The sequence below is a fragment of the Sus scrofa genome, chromosome 3 (genome assembly GCF_054392235.1).
Source record: "Sus scrofa isolate SSC_HxYL_T2T_F1_AM1 chromosome 3, Sscrofa_HxYL_maternal_Yorkshire_Landrace_v2.0, whole genome shotgun sequence".
In the NCBI taxonomy this organism is placed as follows: domain Eukaryota; kingdom Metazoa; phylum Chordata; class Mammalia; order Artiodactyla; family Suidae; genus Sus; species Sus scrofa.
In genome coordinates this window covers 58079018-58093134 of record NC_139385.1, presented here as the reverse complement: position 1 = coordinate 58093134, position 14117 = coordinate 58079018, and the positions used below count along the sequence as shown (strand labels likewise).

Here is a 14117-nt window from a genome sequence, read left to right as displayed (position 1 = left end):
GCACAAGCATCAGGTGCACAGACTAAACACCCCCAGGTCCCCTGTCCCCTCAAGCGCGTCTCTTCCCTGCTCCCCTGGCCCTGGCCTGGCGCCACACAGGGTCTCAGCTGCCCCCCTTCACCTCCGGGGCTTAAAAGGGCTACTGCCTCTGAAGATACTTGCATTTTAGCACCAGACCCTGAAAATCTGCAAGGAAGCCTTCAGTGGTGTTTGGCTGCCAGGATCCTTCCCGCCCCCAAACTTTTCTCTCCAGGAGACTGTTCTTCCTGCTGGGGTGGGAGGACAGTCCCACAGGGAAGGGACCCCCTCAGGACCCCACCTTGAGGAGGAGTAAGAAGTCTCCGCTGGATACAGCGAGCTCCGTTCTCCTGGGCCGAGAGAGAGGTTACTTCCCAGACAGCTGTGAGGAGAACAGATGAGGCTGCCAAAGCCACCGGGGCCCCCATTGTCAGGAAGCAGGGAGAGGTGCCCCGGACAAGGATGGCTAAAAGGACCCTGCCCTTTCCTGGGAACAACCACACCGGCAGACGTGGCCTTGGGCCCTTGGAAGCCTCGCATCAGCACCGGGACCAAGGCCACGTGCACAACTATTCCCCTGTCACCCGCAGGATGGGTGGGCACCTGGGACCCTTCCCTTGCCGCTGGTCAAGAAGAGATGGTGCTCTCTTTTCCCTCCCAGCCGCGGTGCTGGGAACACTCTGCTGGCAGAGCTGGTGCGTCCACCGCCGCCCTCCCTGCCTCCAACCTCGGCAGGGCCTCAGCTAGCAACGGAAGCCCACCCACGACCTTCGGTAAACCTGAAATTCACATCTCTACCCACGTCCCTATTGCTCCTCCCTCTGGCACAGCAAGGGACCTCACCTCCTCCTTTAAAATGTTTTAAGGGATTCAAACTTTATAAAGAAAGGGAGCAAAGGGGAAGACGTTGTTCAGAGGAGCGTCTCCCTTGCCTTGTTCTTGCCGGGTCCTTCCCCCGACCCCGTCCCTCCCACATCCCTCCCCACACAGCAAACCCTCGTCCAGCCTCCGGCGCCTCGGAGCCGCCCCCCTGCACGAGCCCATTCCTTCCACAAGCCCTTGCAGCTGACCTGCAGTGGTGCCTGCAGACCTGACTCCGATCCCGCCCCTCCAGGCAAGGCCAACAGCAGCCACAAACAGAGCAAGAAGCAGGCAAGACCCCAGTACGAGAAACCAGCAACATCCCCACTCAAGCCAAAGCCACCCCAAAGCCCTCCATCCCCCCTGCTCCTCCTGCCCTCACAGCCAGACTTCCACAAGCGTCGGCTCCAGGCCTGTCCAGCCAGCAGCCGCGTTAGTGCGTTATGGCCGTCACCGCTAACCCACGGGGTCCTCGGGGAAAATATGTGGCAATTCAGGGGACAGGACAAGGTCTCACCTCTGCTTTTTGTGCAAAGTCTACTTCACCGGCCAAAAGGGAGCCCGCTACAGAGGCCTCGCACCTAACACCTTGCCAACGCCCTGACTTGGCGCCGCCTTGAGGCTAAGGCGAGCCACACACGCAACCCAAGATGGCGGCGGCCGGCCGTGTGCAGAGACGTTGCCCCGCCCTTCCGTCTGCCCTGCGGTGAGCAACACGCCTGCGCAGGAGCAGCGGGACCCCCGCCGTGCTCAGCCGCCTTGAACCCAAGAACCAGCCCCGCCTTCACTAAAAATTAGTTCCCTTCAGTCATCAGAAACAGCAATACTGAAGTCTTGAATGGAGCAGAGACACGTTTAAAACACACACACACACACACACACACACACACACACACACACACACACGTGTGTGTGTGTGATGTATGTTTGAATCTCATTTGCAGTAGTTTCTATAAAGTCACCAAAAACACCTTACTCCTAGAGTAACTACAAGATTCCGATCTTTCTCCTTTTTCTTTTAAAATTTGTTTTATTTTACTATAGTTGATTTACCATGCATTAACATCTGTTGCACAGCAAAGAGATTCAACTGCACATGTGAATACATTATTTTTCACATTATTTTCTGTTACTGTTTATCACAAGATAGTGAATATAGTTCCCAGGGCTATACAGTAGGACCTTGTTGGTTATCCAGCCTATATATAATGGTTTGCACAGGATTGAGTTCTACAGGCGTAAGGTCACAACATTTTCACTGCTGGCACATACATAGCCTGGTTTTATGTGTGTTTCTGTTGAAAGACACCTTATTTATTGTATTTTGTTGATGCATTAACATTGAACTCATGGCCAGCAGCACTATAATTCATTCTTGAATGAAGCTTACAAAGCACAGGTACTTTCTCCATAAGGCACATCACGGCCTTTTTGTTCTTTGGAACACTAGCCAGCACTAACTATGCTTGGGCACCACTTTGAAAAAGCAGAATCATCAACGAAAAGCACACACACACACAAAATGCAAAATGCATGGCACTGCATAGACCATGAAAAGGATACTTGGTTACAGGACAAGGGCTGAAACTTGAACGCAGAGCATCACCGTGTTCAACCACAGCCGGAGTGTGCACATCAGGCAACTCAAGTTCCTTAGTAGTGGGCACATGACCACAGGTGACCCAGAAGTACCATGAGGATCAACTTCAGGGGTACAAATAAATAGTAGCAAGTAGGCAAATTCACAGGGCAGAACCACAATTAATTAGATGCAACTGTATATATAGTCAGAGGATTGCATGACCCAATTCGGACACAAGACCTCTGTCAGGTGTATGCATTGTAAATATTTGCTCGTAGTCTCTGGCTTGCCCTTCTGTGTTCTTAATTCTGTCCTTTAAAAAGCAGATTTATGAGTTCCCATCGTGGCTCAGGGGTAACCAACCCGACTCGGATGCATGAGAATGTGGGTTTGACCCCTGGGCTTGCTCAGTGGGTTAAGGATCTGGCTTTGCCACGAGCTGTGGTGTAGGTTGCAGATGAGGCTCAGAGCCCATTTGCTGTGGCTGTGCGTAGGCCTGCAGCTACAGCTCCAATTCGACCCCTAGCCTGGGAACTTCCATATACCACAGGTGCAGCCCTAAAAAGAAAAATAATAAGAAAAAGCAGATTTATTTTTACGAAGACTGGTTTACCAACATATCTCTATTGAGATATCCTTTTTATGTTTCTACGACACATCAGTCATTGCCTACCCCAAGGTCTTGAACAAGATTTTTTCCTGTGTTATCTCCTAGAAATTTTATTAACCTTTATATGTAGGTGTATGGTTGTTTTTTTTTTTTTTTTTTTTGCTATCCCACAGCATGTGGAGTTCCTGGGGCAGGGATCAGATCTGGGCCACAGTTGTGACCTAAACCACAGCTGCAGTATTGCTGGATCCTTAACCTACTGCACCTAGCCAGGTACAGAACCTGCTTCCCAGCACTCCCAGGATGCTGCTGACCTTGTTGCGCCACGTGAGAACTCCCACAATCCATTTTGAGTGAACTTTTGTGTATAGCTTAAAGGACTATTCTTTTCCTCCTTGAATTACCTTGGAGTCTGTCAAAAACCATTTCACCATATTTGCGTCAGTCTGAAATTACAGAAAATCAGAGGTAAACAAAAATCTTCAGAGAAGTCGGAGGAAAAACATACCTCACCTAAAGAGAAGCAAAAATAAGAATTGCATCATACTTCTCAGAAACCACACAAGAAGGGAGTAGAATGAAACAGTTGATGTGTTGAGGGGAAAAAAACTCACCAACTTTGAATTCTGTATCCTAATATTATATTTCAAAGTGAGGGAGAAATAATTTTTCTCCAACAATTGAGAGAGTTTGTCATCAAGTAGACTTGCCTTGCAAGAAATGTTAAAAGAGTTGTTCAGAAAAATGGGAAATGATAAAGGCCAGAAACTCAGGTCTGCATAAAGAAAGGAAGAGCATCAGAGAAGGAGTAAGTGAAGGAAAAAGACATATTTTCTTAATTATCTAATATATAAGTTTGTTCAAAATAAAAATAGTGATAATGTGGAGCTCAGCAGGTTAAAGATCCAGGGTTGTCAGTGCAGCAGCTTGAGTCACTGCTGCAGCGTGGGTTCAATCCCTGGCTTGGGAACTTCCATGTGCCATGGGCACGGCAAAAATAAATAAATAAACAAACTAGTCACAATGTATCATTTGTTATAGATTATGTGTGAAATGACCTTAAGAGGATTTAAAGGGATAATGCCATTTTCTTCCCTCTTTATTTTTCTGTTTTTCACCTTTTGGGAGCCAGACATTGAAAAATAGGAGATTCAAAAGCAGGTGCATACACAAGGAGTGTTATAAAGTGACCATGCATGCCTAGGGAAAGGCACAGACTCAAAAAACACTTAAGACTTTAAGTTTACCTCTCAGAGATTCTTGACCTAGAGCCAACCTACAATACAAATTAATTAATTAATTAATTTAAAGGCATGAAATCTTGGGAAAGGAAGATAATCTGATTTTTTAGAATTACCACATTATTAGAGTAAAATATCTACTTTTGATTCTGTCTTTAAGAAAGATTTGATGACAGATTTACTAGACAATGACTTTAAAACAACCGTCTTAAAGATGCTCAAAGAACTAAAGGAAGATGTGGACAAAGCCAAAAACACAATTCATGAACAAAATAGAAATACCAGTAAAGATATTGAACATCTAAATTGAAATAAACAAAATTCTGTGGCTACAATACAATAATTGAAATGGAAATTTTTATTAAAGGGACTAAAAGGCAGGTTTGAGCAGACAGAAGAATGAACTTGAACATAAAGCAACAAAAATTATCAATCTGAGAAACAGGAAGAAAAAGCTTGAAGAAAAATGAGCAGAGCTAAGATACCCATGGGACAGCATCAAACAGATCAACATACACATTGTGGGAGTTCCAGAAAAAAACAGAAAAGGGCAGGAAAAAATATTTGAAGAAGTAATGGCTGAAAACTTCCTGAATTTGATGAAAACATGAATATAAACATTTAAAAAATAAACTGAAAGTAAGATAAAATCAAAGGGATGAACATCAAGACACATTATAATCAGGTTTTCAAAGCAAAAAATAAAAATGCAATCTTTAAAGAGGCAAGAAATGAATTACCACATAAAATGGATTCTCATTAAAATTACCAGCAGAAAGTTTGGCGAGACCATATGTTAGGCCACAAATTGTCTCACAGATTTATAAAGATAATGGAATTCTCATTGTGGCTCAGTAGTAATGAAACTGACTAGTATCCATGAACTCAGTGGGTTAAGGATCTGGTGTTGCTGTGAGCTGTGGTGTAGGTCACAGACAAGGCTGGGACCCCATGTTTCTGTGACCATGTTTCTGTGCAGCTACAGCTCTGATTCGACCCCTAGCCTGGGAACTTTCCTATGCCCCAGGTGTGGCCCTAAAAAAGTAAGTAAATAGGTAAATAAATAATTAATTTAAAAAGATAACTATTATAAAAAGTAATTTCTCCAACCACAACAAAATGAAGTTAAAAATCAATAACAAGGAGTTCCCGTCGTGGCGCAGTGGTTAACGAATCCGACTAGGAACCATGAGGTTGCGGGTTCGATCCCTGCCCTTGCTCAGTGGGTTCAGGATCTGGCGTTGCCGTGAGCTGTGGTGTAGGCTGCAGACCCGGCTCGGATCCCGCGTTGCTGTGGCTCTGGTGTAGGCCGGTGGCTACAGCTCCGATTCAACCCCTAGCCTGGGAACCTCCATATGCCACGGGAGCGGCCCAAGAAATAGCAACAACAACAACAACAACAACAACAACAACAACAACAACAACAAAAAAAAAGACCAAAAAAAAATTCAATAACAAAAGGAAAACTTGAAAATTAATAAATTTATAGATATCAGAGTTCCCGTCATGGCTCAGTGGTTAACAAATCCAACTAGGAACCATGAGGTTTCGGGTTCGCTCCCTGCCCTTGCTCAGTGGGTTAACGATCCGGCGTTGCCGTGAGCTGTGGTGTAGGTCGCAGATGTGGCTTGGATCCCGCGTTGCTGTGGCTCTGGGGTAGGCTGGTGGCTACAGCTCCGATTGGACCCCTAGCCTGGGAACCTCCATATGCTGTGGGAGCGGCCTAAGAAATGGCAAAAAAAAGATGAATAAATAAATAAATAAATAAATTTGTAGATATCAACCAACACATTTTCAGCAATCAATAACACAAAAAGGAATCTCAAATTAGAAATACTTGGAGATAAATTAAAGCATAGCATACTTATGGGACATAACAAAAACAGTGCAAAGGGAGAAATTCATAGCTATAAATGCTTACATTAAAAACCAAGAATGATTTCAAACTGACAAATTTATAAATTAAGGAACTAGAAAAAGAGAATAAACTAAACCCAAAACTTGCAGAAAGTAGGAAATAATAAAGATTAGAGGAGAGGTAAACAAAATAGAGAATAGAAAAATAATTTTTAAAAAATCAATGAAACCAAGTGTTGGTTCTTTGCAAAGATCAACAGAATTGACAAACCTTTAGCTAGGTGGACTAAGAAAAAAAGAGAAGGTGCAAACTTTTTCAAAAATTAGAAATGGGAGTTCCCGTGGTGGTGCAGTGGTTAACGAATCCGACTAGGAACCATGAGGTTGCAGGTTTGGTCCCTGCCCTTGCTCAGTGGGTTAAGGATCCGGCATTGCCGTGAGCTGTGGTGTAGGTGGCAGATGCGGCTCGGATCCTGTGCTGCTGTGGCTCTGGTGTAGGCTGGCAGCTACAGCTCCGATTAGACCCCTAGCCTGGGAACCTCCATATGCTGCGGGAGCAGCCCAAGAAACGGCAAAAAGACAAAAAAAAAAAAAAAAAAAAAAAAAAAAAAATTAGAAATCAAAGTGAGGATGTTAATACTGATTCCATAGAAATAAAAAGGATTATGAATACACTGGACAATTTTACACCAATAAATTGGATAATCTAGATGAAATGAACAAATTCATAAAAGCACAAAACCTACCAAAATTAAATCATTAAGAAAAAAAATATGAATAGACCTGTAACTACTGAGGAGATTTAAATAGGTAATCAAAAATTTCCTGACAAAGAAAATCCCTAGACTTGATAGCTTCATTGGTGAATTCTATCAAACGTTTACAGATGAATTAATCCTTCTCAAACTTCCCCAAAAGACTGAGGCAGGGAAATACTTCCTAACTCATTACATGAGATTAGCATTACCTTGATAGCAAAGCCAAAGTCACTATAAGAAAACTGTAGATCAACATCCCTTATCAAATGGAAATTACAAAAGAAATTCCTTTTAAAATGGCATCAAAAGGAGTTCCCGTCGTGGCACAGTGGTTAACGAATCTGACTAGGAACCATGAGGTTTCGGGTTCGGTCCCTGCCCTTGCTCAGTGGGTTAACGATCCGGCGTTGCTGTGAGCTGTGGTGTAGGTTGCAGACGCGGCTCGGATCCCGCGTTGCTGTGGCTCTGGCGTAGGCCGGTGGCTACAGCTCCGATTAGACCCCTAGCCTGGGAACCTCCATATGCCGCAGGAGTGGCCCAAGAAAAAGCAAAAAGACAAAAAAAAATAATAATAATAAAAAATAAAATAAAATAAAATGGCATCAAAAGAATAAAGTACTTCGAAATTAATTTAAACAAGGAAGTAAAAGATTTGTACAATGAAAACTATAAAACATTGCTAAGAGAAATAAAAGACCAAAATAAATGAGCACATACCCATGTTTGTGGATTGGAAGACTTAATTTTGTTGTCGTGGCTACCCCCAAATGATCTACAGAGTCAATGCAACCCCTGTTAAAACCCCAAAGTTTTCTTTTTTTTTTTTTTTTGCAGAAATAGAAATACCTATCCTAAAATTCTTACCGAATTTCAAGGGACACCTGATTAGCCAAAACAATCTTGAAAAAGAAGAACAAAACTAAAAGACTCATATTTCCTGCCTTTAAAACTTCCATGAAAACAGTGTGGTACTGGCAAAAAGACAGACATGTAAACCAATGGAGAATAGAGAGCCCAGAAATAACCTTTTTTTGGCAAGGGTGCCAAGACCATCCAATGGGGAAAGGATAGTCTTTCCAACAAATGGTGCTGGAAAAATTGGAATATGCACATTTGAAAGAATGAAGTAGATCTCTAACCCAACACCAAACACCAAAACAAACTCAAAGTAAATCAAAGACCTAATGTAAGACCCAAAACTATAAAACTCCTAAAAGAAAACATAGGACAAAAGCTTCACAATATTGGATTTAATGCTAATTTCTTGTATAGAACATCATAGATATAGGCAACAAACAGAAAAGATGAATTAGACTTCATGAAAATTTTAAAATTTTGCATTTCTTCCATCTGGAAGTTCTTCTGTATCCTTCATCATATTCTTTTATAATAAACTGGTAAACAGTTAAGTGAACTGTTTTCCTACGTTCTATGAGCTACTCTAGCAAATGAATCAACCACAATGAGGAAATCATGGGAACCAATGATTTATAGCTGATCAGTCAGAAGCACAGTTGACAACCACACTTGTGACTGGCATTTGAATGGGACAAGGGCAGTCTTGTGGGACTGAGCCCTTAACCAGTGGAATTCGATGTTATCTTCAGATGGAAGGCGTCAGAATTAACTTGTCAGACATACAGGTGCTGTTGCAGAGGACTGCTTGGTGAGGGAACCCCCCCCAACGACCGCCCATATCTGGCGTCAGAGGTCTTGAGAGTGTGGTAGTAGTATGAGAGTAAAAAAGCAGACACAGGAGAACTTGGCTTTTCCCTGCTCAAAATGATAAAGGAAGGACTCTCAGCACATCAGGAAAGAATGACTGAAAGAGCAAAACCTAGGGAAATACAATAGGCAAATTTTTTTCTTCTAAAGGTTTTTCCATTATGTTTGATGGTTGAAGCAAGAAGTATAACGTCTAATATGGTCCTCAGTGTAAGCAAAGGAAATTTTAAAATAATTACAGAAACAGGGACAGGTAAAGGTATTTAAAGGGAAGTAAGGTTTCTCATCTTCACTCAAACTGGTAAAAAGTCAGCACCAGGAGACTGGTGATAAGTCAAGTAGGTGTAATGTAATACCTAGAGTAACCTCAGAGTAACTACAGAACCTTAGAGTAACTATAGAGTAACCATAAAACGTCAACACAAAGAGGTTTACTAAAAAGAGAAGTCAAAAAGAAAACAAGTTCTGCCCATTTTCCTCTGCTTTCTAGCTGTGTGACTATAGTCAAGTAACTATAACTTGACTGCACATTATTTTTTTATTAGGTTAGAGTATAAGCCCTGCCTCCCTAATTAATTTGATTTTTGCTAATTTAAATGAATATTTAAAATAGTTTTGAACTAAGATACATACATAAAATACCTACCACAATGATTGGTATATATGACATGCTCAATCAATTAAATCTATAATTATTTATTATTTGTAAATAAAGAAGTTTAACATTGGCCTTTCCAGTTTAAAAAAAAAAAAATTGAGAATCCTGGGTATGAAGGGCTGAGTCTCTCCCAGGTGCTGGGCTGAGCCAGGCCAGAGTGAAGCCTAGGTGGCGGCTCTCTTTAAACCTGACCACACAGAGCGCTTCATTCCCTGAGCGGCCTTCACATCTTCCCAGTCCAGTGTGATGTCTGGAACCTCATCTTCTGGCTCTGGATCCTTTCTCAAGGCTCCCTGGGGGGAGGCAACCACGATGGGCAGAGGGCCACATTCCTCCCGGAATTCCACAACATGGAGACTCTTCTTATCAGCCAGTTGTTGATGGGTTTCCTGGACACAAGCAAATTGACACACCAGGTTAGGTCTATGAGGTATGTCTACAACTTAACAAGCAGGAACTTCCTACCATGGGCAGAATCATCTCAGTCTCATCTCTGCACACCCAAGAGGGATGAAGAAAGGGCCTTGGCCTCCATCCAAACCCTCCTAACCAGGTGCCATGCTGTGCCCAAAACCGAACTTGACTCTCATCACACCCCAGCTCTAGCTACCAATTTACAGGACATCAGGGAGAGAAGATGCTAACGACCAATATTTAGCACCTGACTGGGAAACCAGGACAAACACCCTGGTTTCCTCAAAAACGAAAAATGCAAGGGGAAAAAAAAAGAGGTGAACTTACAGATTAAAAATAACTTAAAAGATAGAGCACAGATTTAAAATGTATTGGCCTTTTCTGCAGCCTGATTCAAACAAATTGTATAAAAATATTTTTTAGGAGTTCCCATCGTGGCGCAGTGGTTAACGAATCCGACTAGGAACCATGAGGTTGCGCGTTCGATCCCTGGCCTTGTTCAGTGGGCTAAGGATCCAGCGTTGCTGTGAGCTGTGGTGTAGTTTACACACGTGGCTCAGATCCCGCGCTGCTGTGGCTGTGGCCAGCAGCAACAGCCCCTATCAGACCCCTAGCCTGGGAACCTCAATATGCCGTGGGAGCGGCCCTAGAAAAGGCAAAAAGACCCAAAAAAAATTTTTTTTTAGTATGACAGATGGATATATTTCTATGAACACTGACTACATATTTGATACTGAGTTATTGTTGATTTTTTACATATGATAGTAGTATTGCTGGGTACTTTTTAGTCTTTATCTTTTAAAGATACATGCTGAAATATTTATGAGTGAAATTAATTAATATCTGAGATGTGGTTCAAAATGACTGGGGCTGGTTGGGGGTGGTATAGAGAAACTAAACTGGCCCCGAGCCACTTACTGTTGATGCTGTGTGAGAGCCATGGGGATTCATAACAGAAGGTAGCCAAAGTCAGGAGAATAAACTCACATGGTTTATTGACAGTACCTTACAATACCTAAAACATCATCAGATATGTTCAATCTCATGTTTCCAAACTTTATGTTCATCTTATACTATTCTAATTCCATACCTGTTTGAAATTAGAAAAGAGAAGCTCTGATTCATTAAAAATAAATAAATTAAATAAATAAAGTAATTTAAACTGGAGTGGAGAGTTCCCATTGTGCCTCAGCGGTAATGAACCCAACTAGTATCCATGGGGATGCGGGTTCAATTCCTGGGCTTGCTTGGTGGGTTTAGGATCTGGCATTGTGGTCAACTGTGGTGTAGGTTGCAGATGCAGCTCAGATTCTGCCTTGCTGTGGGCTGTGGTGTAGGCAGGCAGCTGTAACTCCAATTTGACCCCTAGCTTGGAAACTTCCATATGCCATGGGTACCACCCAAAAAAAAAAAACAACTGGAGCGTCTTATAATCAGTGGCATGTTGCTTATGCTGGTGCCTTTTTTTCTTTTTTCTTTTTTTTTCTTTTTTTGAGGAGCATGGTGCAACTTTTTATAGCTGATGACATTTTTGAAGAGATGATACATGATGATTATAGCAGAAGATTCAAAGTACTAACATAAAACAAAGATGTCACATAAAAGAACAGATCTACCTGATCATAAATATGACCTATCTAAAACAAATATCTTAGTTAAATCAAACAATTAAATTTAGACGTGCTTTTGAAGAATGTTTTAGATGGTACTAAGATCCACATACAAGCACATTCGTGTGCACTTGCACACACACACACAACTGTTCAAAAAGATCTCTTATGCAAAGCTTTTTCTTTCAATGAATTTTCCTATTTTAAACAGAGATAGCTACAATTATTCCATGGATCACTTTATTCAGAAACTGCCATTGCACTCTGTCAGGAAGCCTGTCAAAGCACTCAACAAATGGAGGTCAGTGAACGTTTCCTGAACCTGGCCGTCTTCTGCTTACCCAGCTCTGCTAAGGTCCACCCATCCTTTCAAGGGACAGGCCATCCCTGCTGAGCTGATAGGAGGACAGCCCAGGGGGAGGGGGTACATACAGTCACAGCCCTTCCCCGCCGCTGCTGGAGGGACTGTGAGCCTGGCCCAGGCTAAGGGTGTGAGCTGGGCAGAAGCGCAGAGCTCCCATCTATTCAGAAAAATAAACAGGCACGTTAATGTTCACAGTTCCTACTACCTCAGGTGTCCCTCTGAACTACCTATGCAGGTGACATGAAAACCGGCTGCTTCAACTGAAGACTCCTCTTGAGCGGAGGTGCATGAGGGGCTTCACCCTAATTCCAACTGCAAGGATGAATTAGGAAACAGCTTCTTCTTACTTTACATTTTTATGCTGTTGGAGCTTTAGAACAAGCACGTATTCTTTCCATAATAAAACAGATTATAATTACTGGCTTTTAAAAATACTTAATTTTGAAACTTCAAAACAGCTATGGAGTAGTTTTTTTAAAGGTTAATTCTCATGAACTAACTCTTCAGTTGGATTAACTGATCTGAGGCAGCCACAGGCTACAAAGAATGCCTGGTCCTCAGGTGGCCCAAGAGCAATTCCAGGACAGCCCAGGACATGGTGGTCTCAAAGCAGACAACAGAAACACCAATAAGCCCTTCTATTTCAGAGTCCAAGGAAGGGTTACCTGGCGGGAGAGCCCAAGGAAGAGGCCCCGGGTGAGGTTGAGCATGTTGACAGAGCCAGACACCTTGGCGTACAAGTCTTTGATGCCAATGAGCCGGCAGATGGTCATGATGGCCCGGTGGCAGTGGAGACCGTAGCCTAGAAAGGGGAGAAACAAATCAAACACCCACCTATTTAAGGGCAATGCAGGTGGCATCACCTGCTGGCTTCGCGTGGCTTCTGCCTCTGGGTTTAGGAGACCCTGGTTCTGCTTCACTGCTTCCCAACTGATGCCCCTTCACGAGGTATTAAACTTCCATGATGACATTTATTTAAATGATAAAGATGTTATAAGGATTAAGAAAATACTATATAGAAGTTCCGGAGTTCCCGTCGTGGCGCAGTGGTTAACGAATCCGACTAGGAACCATGAGGTTGCAGGTTCGGTCCCTGGCTTTGCTCAGTGGGTTAACGATCCGGCATTGCAGAGAGCTGTGGTGTAGGTTGCAGATGCGGCTCAGATCCAGCGTTGCTGTGGCTCTGGCGTAGGCTGGTGGCTGCAGCTCCGATTAGACCCCTAGCCTGGGAACCTCCATATGCTGCGGGAGTGGCCCAAGAAAAATAGCAAAAAGACAAAAAAAAAAAAAAAAAAAAAGTTCCTTGAACACATGGGCGAAAAAAAAACAGGGCTGTTAAGATTCTTGGAGGTTTTCCCCTCCAGTCACTCACCCTACTCTTGTCTATTTGTAATCCCTTTTCCCTAGGAAGAGCTTTAAAAACACAAAGCAAACACATACTCTGCATTTAAGGCCCTTCACTTCCCACTGTCCCCTGAATTAAAATAAGTACAGTTGACCCTTGAACAACACAGAGGTTAGGGGCACCAACCTGCCACACAGTGGAAAATCTGAGTATACTTTTTTTGTGTGTCTTTTGCCTTTTTTTTTTAGGGCTGCACCCGTGGCATATGGAGGTGCCCAGGCTAGGGGTCAAATCAGAGCTGTAGCTGCTGGCCTACACCACAGCCACAGCAATGCCAGATCTGAGCCGTGTCTGTGACCTACACCACAGCTCATGGCAATACCGGATCCTTAACCCACTGAGTGAGGCCAGGGATCAAACCTGCAACCTCATGGTTCCTAGTCGGATTCATTTCCGCTGTGCCACAACGGGAACTCCTTGAGTATAATTTATATAATCAAGCCTCTACACCCTCAGTTTCGCCACATCCAAGGTTCTGCATCCATGGATTCAACTGATGGACCATGCAGCACTGCAGCACTTAACTTTTGAAAAAAATCCAAGTATAAGTGAATCTGTACAGTTCAAAGCTGTGATGTTCAGGGGTAACAAAGAATCTCTCAGCCTGCAAAGCCCTCCATGACTGACATCTGGCTGACGTCACCCAGAGACACTGCCTCCTCAAGCAGGCTTTCCCCCTGCAGGGCTTTGCACGCGGTGTTTCCTTCCGCCTGCTTGCCCTGCATGACCCCTTCTTACTTTCCTGGTCTGTCTCATGTCCTCCTCCTCTTCTGACCACACTACTGAAGGTGGCCTCCTTCCTCACCCTCCCACCTCCTGCAAACCAGCAGCCTGACTGCTGCTTTCAGGCACATAGCCAAACTTGTTTATCCTATGTTTCTCCTCAGCAGAATGTGGGCTCCCTGAAAGCCAGGATAGTGTTTGTTTACTGCTATATCCCTAGAGCCTAGACCTCACCTGTGAGATGCAGGTAGGAGAAAAACGCCTCAAGTTTAGATTCTAACATTCTGATTA

The 14117-nt window shown here is 43.4% G+C and overlaps 1 protein-coding gene across 6 annotated transcripts in view; it reads right to left on the bottom strand.

Moving 5' to 3' along the window:
- Positions 1–8162: 8162 nt before the first annotated feature.
- The window catches only part of MRPS5 (mitochondrial ribosomal protein S5), a 31686-nt gene continuing 25731 nt past the window's right edge, over positions 8163–14117 (bottom strand). For all 6 annotated transcript variants that reach the window (XM_085018463.1, XM_085018464.1, XM_085018461.1 and 3 more), the window contains 2 exons: positions 12364–12500; positions 8163–9699 (listed from right to left, as the gene is read on the bottom strand). In XM_085018463.1, the coding sequence (XP_084874589.1) occupies positions 9475–9699; positions 12364–12500 (362 nt within the window). In that variant the 3' untranslated portion in view covers positions 8163–9474. The remainder of the gene's footprint in view (positions 9700–12363; positions 12501–14117) is intronic.